This window comes from Vulpes vulpes, chromosome 1 (assembly GCF_048418805.1).
Source record: "Vulpes vulpes isolate BD-2025 chromosome 1, VulVul3, whole genome shotgun sequence".
Classification (NCBI taxonomy): Eukaryota; Metazoa; Chordata; class Mammalia; order Carnivora; family Canidae; genus Vulpes; species Vulpes vulpes.
In genome coordinates this window covers 11,935,788-11,958,186 of record NC_132780.1, presented here as the reverse complement: position 1 = coordinate 11,958,186, position 22,399 = coordinate 11,935,788, and the positions used below count along the sequence as shown (strand labels likewise).

Sequence of the window (22,399 nt, the reverse complement as noted above, 5' to 3'; positions counted from 1 at the left end):
ACTTCATTGGTGGACAAGGTGGTGACAGATATAAAACTAAAGAATCCTCAGCAACCACTTAAAATGAATTTCTTATTTAGTGACCTAGAGAGCTACCCATGATACATGAAGTAGGAGAAAAAGAAGTTCTAAATATTATGCCAATATTGTGGGGACCAAATTTTTTAAATATACATTTACTCAAGGAGGAAATCTGGAAATACACAAGCCAAGATATTAATGATGCTTGTTTCTAGGTGCTCGGATTACAGAGGACTTTAATTTAGTTATCTTACATTCCCCCTTGCTTTTTCTGAACATTCTTTTCTTTTTTTTTTCCTTTTATTATATTTTTCTTCTCAGTGATCATGCAGTGCTTTTGAAATTAAATTATATATAATATATATTTCATATATATAAAATTTACACCAAAACATCAATTCTTTATATCCCCTGGTGATGGGAATATGGATTTGTTTGTTGGAGCGTGTTGTCAGATTTTCTACAACCTGAACATGTTAGCAGCGAGTAGTAACTGTTTTTTAAGGAAAGAGAAAAAAAGGTGTAGTTAGTTATGCTCCAAAGCTGAGCGCCAGAACACCACACGTCCTCCCGCAGGCCAAAGTACAGCTGCTGGGCCTCCGCCTTTCACCTGCGCCTGGGGCGAGGCTCCAGGTGTACGCTCCTTTACGCCACCCTCTGGATTCTAAATAAGACAGGGCGTGGCGCAGAGGATTCTGGGAAATGTAGTCCGGGTCCACCCAAGTTGCCCACTTCCGCTTCCGGCCACCGCAGCGCTGCCATAATTTCTTCTGCGATGGTGAGTAGGTTATGGGACGTGGGGGCTTCTTGGAGGTCTTCGTTCTGGCCGCAGGGGCGGGGGCCGGGGTCTCTTAGGATCTTGGGGGGAGAGGCGAGTGGCGGAGGTCAGAGCCAGGGGATTTCGACAGCTCCACGCGGCGAGGGAGAGGCGTGAGGAGGTGGATGCGCTGGGCATCCCGGGTTGGGATGGGGGGCGGGGCTCGGGCCGGCAGCGCCGGGCGCCCCCAGGCTTGGAAGGAGCAGTTCCAAGTCCGCAGCGGTGGCTTCGAGACGGGCTTCGCTCGGTTTGGGAGACTCCGGTCCAGGCAGTCTCGGATTAAATCTGCCATTCTTTCACGGTAGCCGCACACCCACTTCTGTAGGAAGTCTGTATCAGACTTCTCTGTGAAGTCCTTTCCATGAAGAGCTGCAGAAGTTTATTTTTCACGTTCTCTATGTGTTCCCTTGAGAATTATTAAGCGCCGTACAAGTTTTAAGCGATTATTTTGCTCATGTAGTGGTCCTAGGTCTCTTTGTTGCAGCTTCCGAGGCACATGGGTTGAATTCCACTTCGTCACACAGCATATGAGAGTCACCGCTCTCAATTCAAATATTTTTTTAAGAAGTAGACCTTTAATCCATATGGCATGAATTTTTGTGTATTTTTTAAAATATTTTATTTATTTATTCATGAGAGACAGATAGAGGCTGAGGGAGAAACAGGGTCCATGCAGGGAGCGGGACGTGGGACTCGATTCCGGGTCTCCAGGTTCACGCCCTAGACCGAAGGCGGCGCTAAACCGCTGAGCCACCGGGGCTGCCCTTGTGTATGATTTAAGGAGGGGGGCACAAGAATTTTCCAGTTGTTCCAACTCCATATGTTGAAAAGACTCTTCTCATTGACCTATTTGTCCATTGTTGCCAATACCACTGTTTCTTGATAACTGTAGCTTTAGAATAAATGTTAGAAGGAATGAGTCCAAATTTTGTCCAGATTTTTCCTTCATTAAGTATCAGGATTGTTTTCGTTATTCTAGGTGTTTTTTCATTTCAATGTAAATTTTAGTATCAGCACGTCAAATTTTGCAAAAAGATTGAGATTTTGATTGAGATTGCATTGGAGAGAACAGATAACCTAAAGGCTTTAATTGCATGAACATGGTATATTTTTAGGTATATATTTAGGCATTTAAAAAATGTTTAAAGGGCACCCCGGGTGGCTCAGCGGTTTAGCACCGCCTTCGGCCCAGGGCGTGATCGATCCTGGAGACCATGCCGATGGAGCCCGATTGAATCCCACGTCGGGCTCCCTGCATGGGGTCTGCTTCTCCCTCTGCCTGTGTCTCTGCCTCTCTCCTCTCTGTGTTTCTCATGAGTAAATAAATAAAATCTTAAAAAAAAAATAAAAATAAAAAATGTTTAAACATACACTGCTATATTAGTTTTAGGTGCATAATGATTCAACAGTTCTGTACATTGTTCAGTGCTCATCAAGATATGTGTATTCTCATTCCACTCACCTCCTCCATGGTTTGTTCTCTGTGTTTAAGAGTCTGGCTTTCTATCTCGTTTTTTCTTTGTTCATTTGTTTTTTTTCTTAAATTCTACATATAAGGAAAATAATATCATATTTGTCTTTCTCTGATTCATTTCACTTAACATTATACCCTCTAGGTCCATCCATGTTGCAAATGACAAGATTTCACCCTTTTGTATGGCTGAGTAATATTCCATCGTATATACAAATACCACATCTTCTTTAGCCATCCATCTGTGGATGGACACTTGGGTTGCTTCCATAATTTTGCTGTTGTACATAATGCTGCAATAAACACAAAGGTGTGTATCTGTTCAAATTAGTGTTTTTTATTTCTTTGGGTAAAAACCCAGTAGTGGAATTATTGGATTATATGGTATTTCTATTTTTAATTTTTTGAGGCACCTCCAGACTACTTTCCACAGTGGTTGCACCAATCTATATTACCAGGATTCCTTTGTCTCTGCATCTTCATAGACACTTGTTACTTCTTGTCTTTTTGATTCTAGTCATCCTGACAGGTGTAAGGTGATATCTCATTGTGGTTTCAATTTGCATTTTTCTGATGATGAGTGAACTTGAGCATTTTTTCATGTATCTGTTGGCTATCTAATTGTCTTCTGGAAGCTACAGTGAATGCAGAATGCAGGCTTGTAGATGAGGCCTATAGCAGGAATGGCATGGCCTGTCTGTCTGAGCCCCATAGGGAGGGAGGTCACCTTCTTGGTAGTAGGAGTGGATTACTCCTCAGTAATCAGAGGATTACTCCTCAGTAATCAGCACTAATCAGTGCTCAGAGATTTCTCCCTGTTGTGTGTTGGGATTGTGAAAAAATCATGTTCTCTCCTGCCTCTTTTTTATTTCATGGCCTTGCCTTCTTGGGACTGTTCCTTTCTCAGAACGGCATAGAAGAGAAAGGAATAGCCCTTGGTCTCTTGACATTAGAGCTTCAAGTAAGTAGAATTTTGATTTCTTACTGTTTTATGGCAATGCCAGCTCTTTTCCCAGACAAGACTCTCCTTTCTGGACCTTACTTTTCATACCACGGTCTTGACAAATGCCCATACCAGCCCCTCAGCCATGGCTGCCTCCCCACCCCCACTCCCCAAAATGATTTTTTTTCTAAATTTGGGGCAATTTCCTGATGTCTTGATTTAGTGTACTGTCTCCCTGGCTTGTAGTATTGGTTCATTTAGTCAGTAAATCACTCAGGCTTACACTGCTTCAGGACTGTGCTAGGTGGAGGGAAGAAATAATTACAGTAACTATAATGGTGTGTATTAATTAAGTGCTTATTGTTTGCCAGTTAGGCAAAGGGCTTTCATTGCTGTATCCCTAGTACCTAGGATAGTGCTTGGCATAGGGTAACCTGTCAAATACTATTTAATTTGCTCAGCAACTTTGTGAGGTAGATACTGTTAGTCCCATGTTACAGATGAGAATGCTGAGGTGTTCTAACTGGGAGTCAGGGCCTTTGCACCTGCGCCTCCCTCTGTACTCTTCCTATCCCATATCTTTGCATGGCTGATTTATTTTCATGCAGGCCTTAGAGACCGTCCTCGACAACCTGATTAATGTTGTCCCTCCCACACCTGCCACCTGTGTTCTGTCCCAGAGAACTTATGTTCTGGTTGGTAAACAAGAGTCTGTCACGTTGGTCTTACTTTCTTCATTGCCCTTTTTGTACTCAGAAATCACCTTATTTATAGATTTGTTTGCTCACCAGAATGCAAGCACTATAAGAAGAAGTATCTTGTCCATCTTATTTGCTCCAGTGTCCACAGTGTTTGTTATAGTCCCTGAGGTGGGATGCTGAATGTGTCTTTGTGTCTAGGTTAGTATTCCTAGGTTAGTGCTAGGATGAATGAATAACAGCAGTGATAGAGGTTGGCTAAGGATTTTGTGTGCCACGTAGTAGGCTATGAGCTTTATTCAAATAGGTATCCATGTGAATATGTGTGAAAAAGACAATTCTTTCAACTCTTTGAGTAAGAAGTACTGTTTTCACTTGACAGCAGAAAGAACAGACTCATTCAAAGATTTGTCTCTCTTCTAGTGTTAACACAGCTACAAAGCAGCTGAGCCAGAACTTACACCCAGGCCGTTTGACAGCTCCAGTATTGAGAGTCAAGACCTGCATCGTCCCAACCCTGCCTCTCGTTTTACTCTCTGGATTAAAGCGCCATAATTTGCCTGTTTTCCTTAAACTTTAATTCCAGACTTATATTTGATTTCCTTTCACCTGCGTGTAGTTATTCATCTATTCCTGTTATTTCTACCTTTGTAATGTCTCTTATTCCCATTACCCTTTGTCCCACTGTCTGCGTCACCAATTATACTGGTCATCCTCTTTCTTTCCCCAGTGTGAGCTCCATATGGCAAAGGAGTGTATCTTTCTTTAAACCTAAGCACCTGACAGATAGTAGAATGTCAGGGAATGTGTTCCCAGCTAGAATGTAGCTGCTCAAGCGCAGTCCTTGCCTGCCCTTATCACCACTGTGTCCCAACAGACCCAGCATGGTCCTTAGCACATAACTGACGAAGCGAATGCATGGCAGAAGAAAACCATTCTGCTCCATTGCTGGCATCAAAGAACCCAGGATCCAAGTATCAGCAGGCTGAGTTCACTTCAGTCCCAGTTTCCTATTTAAATATGTATTGGGTACCTATGTTGTGCCTGGAGCAGACTAAAATCCCAGCCATCGCATTCTCGTGGACACAGGAAGATAGTAAAAAAGAAAAACAGATAGTAGGTTAGGTGATAAATTTCATGGGAAAAATGAAGCAGGGAAGATGCTTTGGGAGGGCTAGAAGAGGGGTTTGCAGTAGTAGGAAGGATAATTAGGGATGAATTCAGGGAAAAGGTGATGATATCACTGGAAAGGTGGTGAGTAAGGATCCAAAGGAAGTGAAGGGTCTGTGATACTGGGGAAAGGGAACATCAGTGAAGGCCCTGAGGCAGGCACAGTCCTGGAGGGTCCAGAGGAGCTGAATTTAAATGGCATTGGTCTGAAGGACAATGTTAGAGATCTGACCCCTGCTCTTTGTCCTCCACCTCAGAGGTTAGTAGGTGGCCCAGTGTTCCACGTTTGCTTCAGACAGCAATCTCCTGTGCAGGGCAGTGCACAAACTGGGAGACAGGGAGGTGCTTGCCATAGTGGACTACGTAGAGGTCTGAGGGCAAAGTGGAGATGTGAGTTCAGGAAATATCTTAAAGTGGGCACCCCAAAGGTATATATCTCTCTGAACCTACCCTGTGGCTCGGGTCTCAGGAGAAAGCAGATCAGGCAAAGAAGGGAAAGGAGGGAACTCACCGTCAGTGTATTTACATTACCTACTGACTGGCTCCGAGCTGGTTCCAAGAGTTCTGTTTGTCTCTGTGCTTCACATCCCATTGATAGAATTTGTAAAATGTGTGCCAGGCCCATGCAAAATGGAGAACATGAATAAAGAGAAGGGCCCATTCCCTTGATGATTTAGAGATATCTCTCTCTCTCTGTTTTTAAAGATTCATTTATTTCAAAGGGAGAGAGAGAGTGAGAGCGCATGAGTGCAAACAAGGGGTGAGGGGCAGAGGCAGAGAGAGAATCCTGAAGCAGACTCCCTGCTGAGTGCAGAGCCTAACACAGGGCTTGATCCAAAGACCCCGACTGAGATCATGACTGGAGTTGAAATCAAGAGTTGGCTGCTTAATCATCTGAATCACCCAGGCACCCTGATGATTTATTTATTTAAAAAAAATTTTTTTTAAGATTTTATTTATTCATGAGAGACACAGAGAGAGAGACACATAGAGAAGCAGAGACACAGGCAGAAGAAGAAGCAGGCTCCATACGGGGAGCAGAGCCCGATGCGGACTCAATCCTGGGACTCCAGGATCACGCCCTAGGCCGAAGGCAAGTGCTGAACCACTGAGCACCCAGGGATCCCCCACCCCGATGATTTAGAGATCTTAACAGGGCAGCTGTGTTAAAGGTTGCAAGCCAGTAACCTAAAGTGGTTCAGGTCTCAGAGTGACTAATTCAACTTGGTGGTGGCAGGAGAAGGATTCACTTAGAAAAGGAGTTCTTGAACTCCAGTCCATGGGCATAATGCAGGAGTGTTCATGAACTTGAGAGGGAAAAAATATACACGAGTTGAGTGAAAATTAGCATTTCTTTTAATTATGAAGGCAGGTGACAAACTCTAACAGTATCATCAGAACCCATGGCTCTGTTATCCATGTAAATCATAGATATTTTTATATTATAGTTGGTACAGATGTTTTAAAATATTACTTGCTCATTACTATTTTGAAAATACAGTAGTTGTTAAATTCTTAATATTTAATGTGTAAAAAAAAAGCACATCCCTGGTGTTTTATTATTTTTTTAATGTTGTATTCCAGTGTAATTAGGCTTTAAAATAATCCTGTGTGTTGCTTTTTTTTTTTAAGATTGTATTTATTCATGAGAGACACAGAGTGAGAGAGAGGCAGAGACACAGGCAGAGGGAGAAGCAGGCTCCATGCAGGGAGCCCGATGCGGGACTTGATCCCAGGACTCCAGGATCACGTCCTGGGCCAGAGGTGGTGCTAAACCGCTGAGCCACCCAGGGATCCCCTGTTTGTTTTTTAATGCACTTACAATGTTACTCTGAGTAAGAGTCTATGAGTATCATGCCAAAGGAGGCTATGGAACAGAAAAGATTACAAACCCTGAGTTAGAAGGCCATTGCTAACCTGTGTCTTAAATTACAGAATCTTTGAGGACAGAGATTTTTTTTTAAGTTTATGTATGTATGTATGTATGTATATGTATGTATGTAATCTCTATATCAAACATGGGGCTTGAACTCATGACCCTGAGATCAGAGTACCATGCTCTTCTGACTGAGCCAGCCAGTACCCCCAGGACAGGGATTTTTAATCATTTTTATTTCCTCAGTGCCCACAGTATCACCTTAGTAAAGCTTTCACACTCTAGATTCTCCTTCACAGAACACAGGGCTAATGTGTTGGTAGCATCTCCACCCTTCTGTACGGCTCTGTGTCTCACTGTGACTCTACTGCTGCTAGGCCTTCCCAGCGGAAACTTCTCAAACTGTCCACAGCCATCTGCAGTGTTCTTGGCTCTGTGGACTGTGAGTCCTTCTGGAGCAGGGATGATGCATACAGCGACTCAGTAAGCGTCCACTGAATGAGTGGTATCCAAAAGGTGTGCATCCAGAAGGGAGACCCAGAGCTCTGGGGTCCAGAAGAAAGGACTAGATCAAGTCAAGTTCCCCTCTTGAGCCCAGAGGTCCCTGGAGCATGGGAACGAACCAGGCTTGGAACGTGAGGGTGGAGACAGGTCCTCCCTTTGGAGCCCAGCTAGCCATCTGACACTCCCTTGTCAGAGCTTGGAGAACCTCAAGAATACAGAAGGCCCAGAACTTCTGCTTCTCTAGCTTAAGAAGATCAGAGGAGAGCTAAAATTACTGCCACCCTGGGAAAACCTAGAAGGGACCATGGAGACTTGGACCTTGAGGCCCGGGGAGAGAGGTGAGAGCTCAGGAGGGGAGTGTGGTGGGAGAGTTGGAACCAGGTGTGGAGAGAGGAAAAGTGAGGTGGAGGAGAAGAATCCAGCATGTGAAGCAGCAGACATTGCTAGGGTCCTGGTAGATGGTCCGTGAGCCCAGGCAGGGGCCACCCCTTCTCATGGCTTCCTTCTCCCGCAGCTGTCCACTCTCAAGCCTCAGCCCTTTCTCAGGATGGGGAGGACAAGACCCAGTTTCAGGTGGGTTGAGATCTCTTTTCTCTCCAGAAATGACACATGAGGTGTCAGAGCGTAAAAATATCCCCCTCCCTTGGGAGAAGAGATGAGAAAACAGTGTATTGAGCAAGTAATGGCATTGCTCATTGCATTTATCCACAAAGTAGCTATGTGAGAGAGATGGTAGAAAGGAAGAAACGAGTGAGGAATCTTGGACTTGAACCCTGGTCAGTATGGCTATAATTTGCCATTCCGCTCCTTGTTCTCCTGCCAATCAATAATCATTTCATCTAAAGGCCTGAGCCTAAATCATACAGAGAGATGATGCTCAAATAATGAATCTTTCTCTGCCTGAGCTTTTCTCCTCCCTGGGACATTTTCTCTGATTTCTTTACAGAGGTCATATTCTCCAGGTAATACACCCTACTAGTACCCCATAAACAAAGTTAAAAGAGAACATACTAGGGTCACCTGGGTGGCTCAGTGGTTCAGCGTTTCTGCCTCAGGTTGTGATCCCAGCGTCTTAGGATCAGTCCCCCACAGGGAGCCTGCTTCTCCCTCTGCCTATGTCTTTGCTTCTCTCTGTGTGTCTCACGAATAAATAAATAAAATATTTTTTAAAAAGATCATATTAGGGGAAAAATGTCATCTATGACAAAATTATAATCTTTGTTTTTGAAAGAGAGGTTCAAATAAAGACCCAAGCATTCTTAGGAAGGAGGAAAAGAAACACAAATGGCCTATAATTATATGAAAAATGATCAACCTCTATCAGTCAAGGTAGTACAGATTGAAACAAGGTATGATTCTTTTTTTTTTAGCAGACAACCAAAGATTTGAAAGATCAAAGCTCAGTGTGAGCCGAATGGAGAAACGGGTATATTGCACAAAAGTGCAAAAGACATTTTTTTAGCCTTTAGTTCCACATATGTTTGCTCCAATATCCCCCAGTGTACAGGTTCATTCCAAATCAGAGCAAGTGTTTGCAGAATAATCATTGCAGTGTTGTTCATAACAGCAAAGGAAGAAAAAAAATGTAGCGGAGTGGACTCCATATCCATCCTTTGGGTTGATGTTAGATTATTATAGTTTCATTTGTTATCTTGTCTAGATTTTGTGCTGCATCTAGTGAGATAAAGTGGATGAAGCTATGAGGATGTAGAAAGATATGCGCGTGCATGCTCTCTTCTCTCCATCTCATACACACCCACATACAGTACATACCTGCATATGTGTTAACATTTTTTTTGAATCAAAAGAAAAAAAAGCAGTTGTAAAATTTTAGCTACCTATTTTTTTTCAGCACATGTGAGATTCTTTTATAAAGCTTTCTTTTTTATGGAAAAACATTATGGAAGAATTTGGAAACTTAGTCACTTTTTTTCCAATATAATTTTAAATATGATTGGTGAACTTGCTCTGAGAGCTGAAAATACTGTTAATTACTGTCATTACCTTCTTTTTTTTTTTTTTTTTAAGATTTTATTTATTTATTCATGAGAGTGGCAGGGACACAGGCAGAGGGAGAAGCAGGCTCCCTGCGGGGAACTCAGTGCAGGATTCCATCCCAGGAACCTGGGATCACGCCCTGAGCCAAAGACAGATAGATACTCAATCACTGAGCCACCCAAGTGCCCCCGTCATTACCTTCTGATTTGTCAGCATGGATCCCCACGGTGGACTTGTCTCAGTTGTGTATATAGAAGTCGTCTGCCACCTGTCCTTTTTACCCATTTCTTCATTCCTGGCTTCATTTTGATTTATCTGTTGGTGTGCTTAATGTCATTCCCCAATTTGCTTTTCCCAGAGAAGACTTGTAGATGCCATACCCACTGAGCATTCCCATGCTGAGAAATGTCTGTTGCCTTTATGCCCAAATGGCAAATTGCCTGAGCTGAAAATTCATCATTCATACCTTGAGAACTGGTCTTCAGTCTTGTGCTGGCCTTTTTTCTCATGGCCTCTCCATTCATCTCCTGGTGAGCAGAGTTTATTCTGGGTTCTTAGTTACTTCAGCAGTTTTTTTTTTTCCAGAAAGGTCTGTTGTGTTTATACTTGACAGCATCTTGGCTGAGTGTCATTTTCAAGGTCATACCTTAACTATCCTTGCTCTGCAGTCTTTTGGCATTAATTCTTTTTCTGCCTGGATGTTACTATTATGACTATTACTGTTAGTAATAGTTACTATTATTTTATTCATTTGGTCCTACTGGAACTCCTGTTATTAAAAGTATAACTTCTGAAAAAAAAAAAAAGTATAACTTCTGGATCTGCCTTCCCTATCCTTTAATTTTTAATCTCCTCTTTGGTTTCCATCATATTCCAGGAGGCTCTCCTTTCCACTGTCCTGCTTGTGCTTCAGTGATGTTCATTCTGCTGGTTAGCTCATCTCTTGAGCTTTCATTTTCCCATAATCATAGCAGTGATTTTTTTTTTTTACACTTCTAAGAATTCTGATTAAATCTGAGGGGGGCAAGATTTTCCCCCAAGGCTTTATCAGCACTAAACATTTTTGCTAATCTTATAGAGGAGGGGGTGTGGCTAAGACCTTCCATGTCTTTTGCAGTTCCTCATACAGTAGGTACTGATGAGCATCTTCCCTATGTTTGCTGTAGTTGTATTTTCTCATCTACAAATTCCTTATGAAATGCTTTTGCCCATTTTTCATTAATGAAAGGTGCTCTTTCAAGAAGAGTCAGGTTGTTAACTCGCCCATCAGAAGTGTTAGTTAATTTCTCTCAATCTTGACTTTGTGAGTGGGGAGTTGACCATGTGGAAGTGTAACATTTTCACAGTTAAATGATTTCTTAGTTCCCTTTTGAAAATGTGGTTTCATGTCCAGCTGCCAAAGGCTTTACCTAACCTAAAAGGCACCTAAATAGTTCTTATTTAAAAATGTTTTAGGGGTAGGGCACCTGGGTGGCTCAGTTGGTTAAGCGTCTGCCTTCAGCTCGGGTCATGATCCTGGGGTCCTGGGATCGAGCTCCATGTCAGGCTCCCTGCTCTGCAGGGGAGTCTGCTGCTCCCTTTCCTTCTGCCCCTGCTCATGTGTACTCTCTCTCTGTCTCTCAAATAAATAATAAAATCTTAAAAAATATATGTGAATTAAAAAAAATGTTTTAGGGGCACCTGGCTGGCTCAGTGGTTGAGTGTCTCCCTTTGGCTCAGGTCGTGATCCCAGGGTCCTGGGATTAAGTCCCACATTGGGCTCCCTGCAGGGAGCCTGCTTCTCCCTCTGTCTATGTCTCTGCCTCTCTCTGTGTCTCTTATGAATTAATAAATAAAATCTTTTTTAAAAAATTAAAAAAATAAAAATGTTTTAATCTCTAATATGGGTGTTTTTGTAAGTGGTGTAAGGTTGACATTTTTTTTTAAGATTTTATTTATTTATTTATTCATGAGAGACACAGAGAGAGAGAGAGAGAGGAGAAGCAGAGACACAGGCAGAGGGCAAAGCAAGCTCCATGCAGAGGGAGCCTGACATGGGACTTGATCCCGGGACTCCAGGATCATGCCCTGGGCTGAAGACAGCACTAAACCACTGAGCCACCTGGGCTGCCCAAGGTTGACATTTAATTTCATTTTCTTTGAGATGGATAGCCAATCATGACAGTGCCATTTATTATATTTATCATTTATTTGCAAGTCAAGAAGTACTACTTTTATCATTTACACATTTTTGAACATATTATGCATATATATATTTAGTAGTATTATATTTATATATAAATATAATATATATTATATATTATGCATATTTATGCATATATATATATATTTAGTAGTATGTATACAGAGGAAGAGAAAGAACAGTTGATTTAGCTTTCCTCTGATGGGACCGTTCCTGCATTCTGTACTCTGGTCCACTGAGTTACTTGTACGTCTTTGTATTGTTTTACTATTCATATTGAACATAGGCTTTTGAGGTTCAGGAGTTGCTATTCTTCCCTTTTCTATTCATTCAACATTTGTCAGACACTTACTATGGGCCAAACATTGTTCTAAGCCCTGGTGATATATCAGGGAGCAACACGGCTAATGCCCCTGCTTTCATGGGGCTGGCATTCTAGAAGATGGAGACAGGTAGCAGACAGTTTAGAAACAAGATCGTCACTCTCAAGTGTCTTAAGCAACGTAAGCAGCGTGAATTGAGAGAAGGTTTATTCAGTCATCCAAGCAAAGGATGGTGATGAGTTGGATTAGAGAGGTGGAAGTAATGATGAGGAGAAACAGATTTGAAGTATACTTTGGAATAATAATTGGCAGAGTTTTTTTGTTTTGTTTTTTTTGTTTTGTTTTGTTTTGTTTTTTAATGAATAGATGTAAGGAATAAGGAAAAGGAAAGAATCAAGGATGCCTTTAAGGTAGATGGTACTTGTGTTTACCCACACCAGGGAGATTAGAAGAGAACTATTCGGGAGGAAAGACTCACTTCAGATTGGGCTGTTTCTGCTTCACGATACCTTTCAGACATCCAGGTGGTAGTTGAGTAGGCAGGACTCAGTGTAGAAGGCAGAGCTGGATATAGATTCGGGAGTTAGTGGCAGGTCCACATCTGTTTAATTAATTGTCCGACTGGCTGCCTCTGGCCCAAGCTTTCTCCCCATCGTTATGCTGCCTCTAGTCTTGGGGTTGATCTGGGATTCTGCTCAGAAATGTACTCTGTCGGTGCCACTCCTTCTCCAGAATGGGCAGGTGGGTTCCTTTGGTTTGGCCCTTCGGATCTCGTTGGGGCAGCAGGATAGCAGAGTGGTTCCAGCATGGTTAGCCAGGCTGCCCGACTTCAGTCCTGATTCACCACCACTGATTAGGTATATGGTCTTCGACAAATAACATTCACTTTCTGAGACTGCAGTTTGCTCATCAGTGGAGGGGAGATAGTGCTAGCAGCTACCTTGTGAGTAGTTACTGATAACAGCAGATGAGAACATTCCCGATACTCCAGAAAGTTCTCACTTTCCGTGAGTTCTGAGACAATTGAGATCAATCATATAAAAATGCTTAGGCTAGAGCCTGCTTTACAGTCATTTTTCTATAAGTAGACGGTATTAATGTCCTCTGCTTTATAGACTCATTTCTGGTCCCCTGGTGACACACATCTTGGCCTTTACAGGACTGCTGTTAAAGTACAGTGGCTCTGCACCTAGGTTCTGTGTGTTCAGCTTGAACTAGACCTCTATCTCTAACCAGCTGTGTGACTGTGGCTGGGTTACTTCACCTCTTGGTTCATGCAGGAGTCCCTGAGACCACCCCCATGTTCAGGGATTTGCCAGGACCCAGAGGCTCAGTTGTTGTTTTATTCATGGCTAAGACTTGTTAGAGCAACACACCTGGTTGCACCTGGCCTCCTCCAGATCTTACCCCATATACGTTTTCCCTTTGCTGATTTTGCTTGGTTTTTGTTTTTTGGGGTTTTTTTGTTGTTGTTGTTTTTTAAAGTTGTAGCTGTGAGTGTGATTATGTACTGAGTCCTGTGAGTCCTTCTCATGAATCGTAGAACTTGGAAGTGAGCTTGGGGACCACCAGCACAAGCCCCATGGAAGTAGGGCTATTTTCTTCCTTATCTCTTTAATTCCTGTGTCTAATACTGTCTTATAGGTACTGAATATTTATGGAATGAGTAATATGTTGACAAGCATGCATTAAACCTTACTATAGCTACTTCAACTTCCTTCTTCTTAAAACTGTATCCATGAATTTGGTGAAAAAGTTAAGTATGTATAGAATCACAGCTCAACTTGTACCTTGTAATACCTTGTTACAGCTGTTCCAGGGACAGGCCAGAGGTAAAGTATAACTCTGAAAGCCCTCACATGTACTTGTCTCCCTCTCAAGAAGGCATGCCACAGTCTAAGTGAAGACAGTGAAGCTATCACAATATAGTCGATCACCGTGTTTCAGGATTTACAACTGCTGTCCATTGTTTTCCTCAGTGGACCAGAGCAATCTGCTTAAAAACCTTGGGCCACGGTTCATAACCGAGGATGACACAGTGTGATTTGAAACTCCGCAGTTTGAGGTGCTGCTTTAGAGGCCTCATCTGGTTGTGGACATGGTTACGTAAACATATCCATTGGTTACTTCTGTTAAGTGCTGACATGGAAACCTGTAAAAGGCGTGCGTGCGTGTGTGTGTGTGTGTGTGTGTGTGTGTACACACATACGGGTATGTGTAGGGGGCTGCAGGCTAGGGCCACAAAGAACAGGATTTGCCCAGCTGCTGATGGAGGGGTGAGTGGCTGGTTGGTGAAGAACAGTCACTCTGGCAGAGAGGGTGATTTTGGTGTATGTGCAGACATGCTCACTCCTAACGTTAGGCTGTGTGGGAACAGTTATTTCAGAGGAAAAATTGGTATTTTACCACTTGGAGTCAAATTGTGAGATGGACAGACCATGTGATTGAAGCATTGCAGTTTGATGGAATTGCCCTCAGCAGTGCTCACACTGAGCAGAGAGTCGTGTTTGTTGCTTTGCTCGTTGGGTAACCATGGACGATTGGTTGGTTAGAATTGACATTATTGGCATCAGACATCAACAAAACTAAATTTGACCTGCCAGACTGAGCAACTGCCTGCTTTCTTGCCTACTTTCCTTAGTGACTCTGAGTTTACCTTTCACCTGGTGAGTGTTTGTGTTTCACGGTGTTCCATGTTTTAGGAGCCATTGACCTTCAAGGACGTGGCCGTGGTCTTCACTGAGGAGGAGCTGAAGCTGCTGGACCCTACCCAGAGGAAGCTGTACCGAGATGTGATGCTGGAGAACTTCAGGAATCTGCTCTCTGTGGGTAAGGGGAACGTCTGGGTAATGGACGCTTACCTTGATTGGAGTGTTCTTGTTCCCTGGGGAGAGGGCGTTTTTTGGTCTTTGCATACAGATTCAGTCCTCCCTTTTTTATTTATTTATTTATTTTTTTAAATTTTTATTTTATTTTATTTTATTTATTTATTTATGATAGTCACAGAGAGATAGAGAGAGAGGCAGAGACACAGGCAGAGGGAGAAGCAGGCTCCATGCACCGGGAGCCCGACGTGGGATTCGATCCCGGGTCTCCAGGATCGCGCCCTGGGCCAAAGGCAGGCGCCAAACCGCTGCGCCACCCAGGGATCCCCTCTCCCTTTTTTAAAAAGAACAACCAGTTATAAAGAAGTTTCACTTGGCCAGTCTTGAGTCCTTTCTGTGTCCTTCAAAGGCTTGAATGTTTTGGGATTTGGGCTACATTTTCTGACTATTTTTTGCATCTCAAGAATGTGCTTAATTAAGCCTTTTATTTTAGAGCAACGACCTTCCAAACCTGGTAAGATACCCACTTTGGAAAAAGGCAGAAAGACTTAGGTAACAGAGAAAGTCCCAGAGATGCACACCCAGGTGAGAACCTTGGAACTTGGAGTCCTGAACAGGCAGGGAGGGAGGGAGCTTGTCATGTAAAGGCCCCTTCTGACCCTTAATCCAACCTGTAGAAACTACATACTATTGTAGGTGATTATTCTACGATTTCATTTTTGCTACTCAGTTCCGACCTTCTCACAATTCCTTCATGCTTTTCAGACAAGGACATACTCAGAGTGACCAAGGGGTACCTGGACTTGCCTCCCTCTGATAAGAACAGCCACGCAGTGTAAGACAAGCCAGTTAACTCCTCTATCCTACTTATACCGATTTAACCCGTTTCACCTGTATATCCTACAAGTGCTCAGTTATAAAAAGATACGTGTGATTTCAGCCCCTGAAGGTAAAAGTCACCCATTAAGAACTTCAAAAAGAAAAACAAAACAAAACAAAACAAAAAAAAAAAGAACTTCAAAAAGCAGGGACAGATTTTTTTTTTTTTTAATTTATCTGGAACTACATAGTAAACATGACAATCTGAAGACTTGCAGTCAGTAACAGGGATAAGTTGGGTATTTTTATGCTTCTGTATCCTGTATCATGTGGATTCCTACCAGATATGCTCCCAGAAGACTGGGACACAGCTGGTACACTTTGGAGGATTTGCTGCTTCGTTCGTACCCCTGGGTTCAGCTCCTACATGCCCAGAATTAGAGTCATGCTGGGAGAGAGCACTAAGTGTGGCTCTAAAACCCAACTTCTGTGTTTGACACCTTGCCTACCCCTACCTCACAGCATGGCAGGGTGACCGCACCAGGTTACTCATCCTCTCTGTGCCTTGGGTCCCTCATCCGTAAAGCAGAAATGGTAAGGATCCTTATCTCCATGTTATTCTGAGGGTGAAAGGAGTTAATGGGTGTATATCGTCAGCATTTAGGGAGTATTATGATAATGTTAGATATTATTATTTATAATTAGCCACAATGGCAGTAACTGGAGAGGTGAATTTTCTCAGCAGAAATCTGTTCTGAATTTCTTTCTCTCTTGGCAAATAGATGATGAGATGTAGTTTGTTATAGTATGATCATACTCACATTTAGCTTCAAAAGTTGTTAACAAGAACGTTGTCTTTTTTTCAGACACAAAAGAAGTGCCCTGGTAGTGATGATACATACAGATGATTTTGCTCTAGGCTGATTACCAGTCTGAGCCTGAAAACCTGACTTGACTTGAGATCCCTGAGCCAGTCTTGTATTTGTTCTCATCTCTGAATTGTCTTTCACCCCATAGGAGACAAGAATGAAAAAGTCATGGAGTATATTCAAGAAAGAGAATTAAAGTGCCTTTCCTACAGAGAGCTCTCCTACTGGAAAATCTGGGAACAGGTGTCTGGTGAATTAACTGGGAGTCAGGACCATAGAGTAAATCTTCAAGGGAAAAGTTCCCAGTTCTCAGAAGACGCTTCTCCCTTCCAAGGGTGGCCAGGAATACCCACTCGGGGTTCACCAATGGATAGTTTTGTGGCCAGTCTTCAGGGAGCCGTTGGTTCAGAAAATCAAGAATTTCCATCCTGGAAAGGTGTAAGCCTGGTATCTGTTCAAGATTCTTGGATGAAAGCCTTTGTGAATGAGCCATGGAACACTGGAGAAAGGTGTAAGAAACTCGACAGGCAAGATACAGTATGTAAACGTGAGGGGGACAGTTACAGCTTCCACTGGATATCGCCTTGTTGCAATGACCATGGATTACCTGAAAGAGAGAGACCCTGTAATTGCGATCAGTGTGTTAAAAAGTCGATTCTTCATCGCCCTGACTCCCAAGAGGATGACTGGAAAAGACACGAATGTGGAAATGGCTTCAGGGGAGATTCACACTTTCCCACTCATCCAAGAGGGCCCTCGAGAGAGAAACCCCATAAATATGAGTTTGGTCCAGGCCTAAGGCCTACTGCCCGTCTGGAGAGACCTCAAAGGACTCCCTCAGGTGAGAAACCCCCTACAAGTAAGGAGTGCGGTCGGGGCCGAAGGCTGAACCCACGAGGGCCCAGCCGGCCCCGGGCCCCTGCAGGGGAGATGCCCTACCGGTGTGAGGCCTGTGGGAAGGGCTTCCGGTACCAGTCAATTCTCCTTATACATCAAGGGGTCCACACGGGAAAGAAGCCTTACACGTGCGAGGAGTGTGGGAAGGCGTTCGGTCGCAGCTCCAACCTGCTGGTCCATCAGCGGGTCCACACTGGTGAGAAGCCGTATAAGTGCGGCGAGTGCGGGAAAGGCTTCAGCTACAGCTCAGTGCTGCAGGTGCACCAGCGGCTGCACACGGGGGAGAAGCCCTACACATGCGGTGAGTGTGGCAAAGGGTTCTATGCCAAGTCTGCGCTCCACAAGCACCAGCATGTGCACCCAGGGGGCAAGCCCTACAGCTGCATCCAGTGCGGGAAGGGCTTCACCTGCAGCTCGCACCTTAGCAGCCACCAGAAGTCGCACACAGGACAGAAGCCCTACCAGTGTGACAAGTGCGACAAAGGTTTCAGTTACAACTCGTACCTCCAGGCACACCAGCGAGTTCACACTGGCCAGCGCCTCTTTGAATGCGACGTATGTGGGAAGACTTTCAGTTACAGCTCAGGGCTTCTCCGGCACCAGAGGCTGCACACAGGAGAGAAGCCCTACAAGTGCGAGTGCGGGAAGGGCTTCGGCCGCAGCTCGGACCTTCACGTCCACCAGCGGGTCCACACTGGGGAGAAACCCTATAAGTGCATTGAGTGTGGGAAGGGCTTCCGGCGGAATTCAGACCTTCATAGTCACCAGAGGGTCCACACGGGAGAGAGACCCTTCGTGTGCGATGTGTGTGGGAAGGGCTTTATTTATAGCTCCGACCTCCTTATCCATCAGAGGACCCACACGGGAGAGAAGCCCTACAAATGTGCCGAGTGTGGCAAAGGCTTCAGTTACAGCTCGGGGCTTCTCATCCACCAGAGGGTCCACACTGGCGAGAAACCTTACAAATGTGAAGCGTGTGGGAAGGGGTTCAGGTGTACCTCAAGTCTCTACAAGCATCAGCGGATTCACACGGGAAAGAAGCCCTATACGTGCGACCAGTGTGGCAAGGGATTTAGTTACGGCTCGAATCTTCGCACCCACCAGAGATTGCACACGGGAGAGAAACCCTACACGTGTTACGAATGTGGCAAGGGCTTCAGATATGGTTCCGGCCTCCTCAGCCACAAGAGAGTGCACACCGGAGAGAAGCCATATAGATGCAACGTGTGTGGGAAGGGCTATAGCCAGAGTTCACACCTTCAAGGTCACCAGCGGGTCCACACTGGCGAGAAGCCCTACAAATGTGAGGAATGTGGGAAGGGCTTTGGTCGAAGCTCCTGTCTTCATGTCCACCAAAGAGTCCACACTGGTGAGAAGCCCTACAGATGCGGGGAGTGTGGGAAGGGCTTCAGTTACAGCTCAGGCCTGCGAAATCATCAGCGAGTGCACATAAGTGAGAAACCTAACAAGTAGGCGTGCGTTGAGATGGAACCTGAACTTATTCACCTGGCTGCCAGTGCAGGAGGAAGACTTTGTGAACATGATGTGTGGGGTTGGCTGCAGTGGAGGCTGACCTGGTCATCATGGCCTGGTCTGCAGAGGAACGGAAGACCCAGAAGTTTGAGAGATGGGAAGGGAAGACCCAGAAGTTTGAGAGATGGGAAGGGAAGACCCAGAAGTTTGAGAGATGGGAAGGGAAGACCCAGAAGTTTGAGAAATGGGAAAGGAAGATCCAGAAGTTTGAGAAATGGGAAGAGCACTTGAGTTTCATACTTCCATCTTCAGAGTCTGTCGCTGGGCAGACTGTCCTCAAAGAAGTATGACAGGGACCTCAGTAAAAATCATCACTCTCATTAGAGTCGGCCCAGGAGGGAGTTTTTATAAATAATACGAGTGAGAATGGATCAAGGGCAGGTTGTGGACATGGATTCCTTGTGGGGAAAGGGGAGGAATACCTACAAATGGGACAAATGTAGGAAAAGGTGGTCACTTTACTAAAACCAATATTGTGTGTACTTTTTAGATTGGTTTTACAAAAATTGAAAGATGATTTTTACCATTGGTTGAGGGAGGCCAGTTGCTTTTAGACCAGCAACAGTTAGAGGGAGAGTCCCTCTCTTGGCAGGTCTGGATGATGTGTCTCCATCACGTTTTTTTTATATCACGTGGTGAATATGTTTTATCCCCTAGAGATAAACTGCTCTCTTGGAGAGGTTGTACTGAACTGCAGGGCCATTTCATTTTATCAGGTTGTTTTGTGTAAAATAGGCTCTCTGCCCAGCATGGAGCCCATCATGGGGCTTGAACTCACGATCCTGAGATCAAAACCTGAACCAAGATCACGAGTCAGATGCTCAACTGACTGAGCCACCCAGATGCCCCTCATTTTATCAGCTTTTAAAAACAAACGAACAAAAAAGCTGATTGGCATTGCATTGAATTTACAGGTTAATTTGTTTTATTGCTATCATGAGTATAATACTTCTGCCCTATTTCATTTTATAGTGTTTTTAAACAGGTGAGACAAAATACTAGAGCATTTGAAAAAATCAGAAATACCATTTTAACTTGTCAGAATAGCTGTGGTAAAATAGTCACCACAGAATTTATTGATAGGAGTGAAAAAAAGTCTTTAGAAGGAATTTGTCAGTGTCTCAAGTTTAATTTGTATAGTCTTTGAAGTGGCAATAAGTATGTAGTAATTGATACTTGGGAGATAATTGCACATGTGGAAAAAGATGTATGCATATGGCTGAGTTTCTTAGCGTTTTCTTACTATAGAAAAAAAGATGTTAATACTCCAAGTGTAATAAGTTAATGCACATGTAAATGAGTGAAAATCACTTAAAATGTTCAAGTACACCTACATTGACATTGAAGATTGCCCATAAACTATTTTGTGAGCCAGGAAAGTTGTAGAATAATTTTAGTATGACCCTGTTTTGTTCATAGTTTTTTTTGTGTGTATGTTTATTGAGAGAGAAAGAAAAAAATTTATGAAAGTTTAGTATGATATCTCTATCATACTATGCCTATCTCTAGTAAGTGGGATGCAGAATGTGTAATATATTCGTGTACTTTTATGTGTTTCACTTTTTAACAGAGTATATATCAATTTTATAACAATAGTAAAGCTATTTTTTAAAAAATTAATTGGATGGAACAGTGCCTTATGGTCAAAATCCATGTCATAACCTCTATAATTTTGTTGTTGCCTTTTCTTTCTACTGTTTACTTAGCACCTACTGCCAAATATATGGTATGCAATGAACTGAGAAATTTGTGACAGATACTTTCAGAGGCTGCATAATTTTTGTTGGCTTGGTTAGAAATGAGGGTGGTCTGGATACTTGGGAGGAGCTTTGGTGCTCCACACTGCATCCTGCCCCCCTGGGACCTGCACCCCCAACCATGGCTTCGTAGAGGGCAGTACACCTCCGTGTGTTCCCTCTACTCTGACTTCCTCATCTGGGAGACGGGAGACCTGGGGCACTGTGTGGGCTGAGCTCCTCTCTGCTGCCTACAGGAAGGTGGGGAAAGGGCCACTTTCTATCTAAATGAATAAAGAACATGTCTTGGGGTCAGAAGCAAAGTGGCGATAGGTAAAACGGTTAGCTTTCTGAAGGGGCCTGGAAAAAGATCTCTGGTGTTTTGTGGAAAAGCAGCTGCACTGTTCCAGTCGTGGAGTGGGTTTTATACCCAAAGAACAAATGTAGACACCATTCCTGCAGCTCAGACTCTCAAGGTTTGTGGTTGAAAAGCTCACTAAATGGATTTCCAAAGAATGATGGCAGATTCTTTTTTTTTCCCCCTGTAGTTTTATTTATTTATTTATTTTTAAAAGCTCCAAAATTTGAAAATTTTTTTGTGTTTGTTTAGTTTCAGGGGTAGAATTGCATATAACAGCCAGTTCTCATTATAGCATGTGCCCTCCTAATGCCTGTCACCCACTTAACCCCAGTAGTAGATGAGGTCAAAAAGGAGAGGCTGAAAGGGAATAAGTTAACTCAGATGTGGAAGATTGACATAGTTATTGCAGTTATTATCAAGGCATTTGTTAAACATCCTCCTCCATCCAATAGACTATTTTAAGATCTGCCAAAATTAAGGGTGACTCCCATCTCTGTGGCAGATCTTACTAGATTTTTTTTTTTTAAAGATCCTGATGAAACTAATGTGAAGGGCTAGGCCAGAAGAACTTCACTGTCCCCTTTATGTGCCATGAGTTGCAACACCAAGCTGTATAGCTGGATATTAAACTTCAGCTCCTGCCCACTGCTTGGTGGTGGGGGCTCTTCAATTATCTGCCTGGTTTAGGACCTGGGCTGGCAAAAAAAGAAGAGTATGTTCTCACCCGTTTTTCAGTCCTTTCTTCCAGGCCAGAACTGTGGGCCTCTAGTGAAATAATTATTCAGTTTTCTTACTCCATGAAGGCACAAAAAAAGATATTTTATCAGTAATCTTAAAATGAAAAAAATAAGTCCCAACGGGGGAGGCTTCTCAAAGGGAATATAAAAACTTTCCATGTCTTCGTGATTTGTGGAAATATGTCTCTTATAAGACTCCCACCTACCCAGACTCGTGCTGACCCCTGATTCAAAACAGAAGGCACTGGTGGTTGATTCTGCTTCTCTAGAGAAAGGGAAACATGATGGGACTGTCAGCTCTCAAGTGCAGAAGATTTTCCAGAGTGTCTTCAATAGAAATGGAAAAGGTATTTAAGTTTTAATTGAAAAATGGCATGTTTAAAAAAAAATGGCATGTTTATAAAATTAGAGATTATGTCCGCAGAATAAGAACCTGTAAGGGTTTTTCATTAGAATGGGGGAGGCAGCCGGGTTCCCCGGGTAGTGTTAAGCGTCTGCCTTCAGCTCAGGTCATGATCCTAAAGTCCTGGGATCCAGTCCAGTGGTGTTGGGCTCCCTGCTCCGTGGGGAGCCTGCTTCTCCCTCTCCCTCTGCCTGCCACTCCCCGTTTGTGCTAATA

At 43.5% G+C, this 22,399-nt stretch overlaps 2 protein-coding genes across 4 annotated transcripts in view; both read left to right on the top strand.

Annotated features, from left to right (window-relative positions):
• Positions 1-753: 753 nt before the first annotated feature.
• On the top strand, positions 754-20,692 carry ZNF229 (zinc finger protein 229). Of its 3 annotated transcripts, XM_072754563.1 has the most exons (4): positions 779-799; positions 14,706-14,828; positions 15,594-15,663; positions 16,665-20,692. In XM_072754563.1, exon 4 carries the CDS (start codon positions 16,685-16,687, stop codon positions 18,884-18,886), a length of 2,202 nt encoding a protein of 733 aa, XP_072610664.1. In that variant the 5' UTR covers positions 779-799; positions 14,706-14,828; positions 15,594-15,663; positions 16,665-16,684; the 3' UTR covers positions 18,887-20,692. The 3 variants fall into 3 exon arrangements, with proteins under 3 accessions (XP_025869683.1, XP_025869685.1, XP_072610664.1); XM_026013898.2 differs by lacking the exon at positions 15,594-15,663 and having other exon boundaries at positions 754-799; positions 14,706-14,832; XM_026013900.2 differs by lacking the exon at positions 15,594-15,663 and having other exon boundaries at positions 768-799.
• ZNF285 (zinc finger protein 285) overlaps positions 19,251-22,399 on the top strand; it is a 30,828-nt gene continuing 27,679 nt past the window's right edge. Inside the window, exon 1 of the mRNA XM_026013902.2 lies at positions 19,251-22,127. The gene's annotated coding sequence lies outside the window, so the exon portion shown is untranslated. The remainder of the gene's footprint in view (positions 22,128-22,399) is intronic.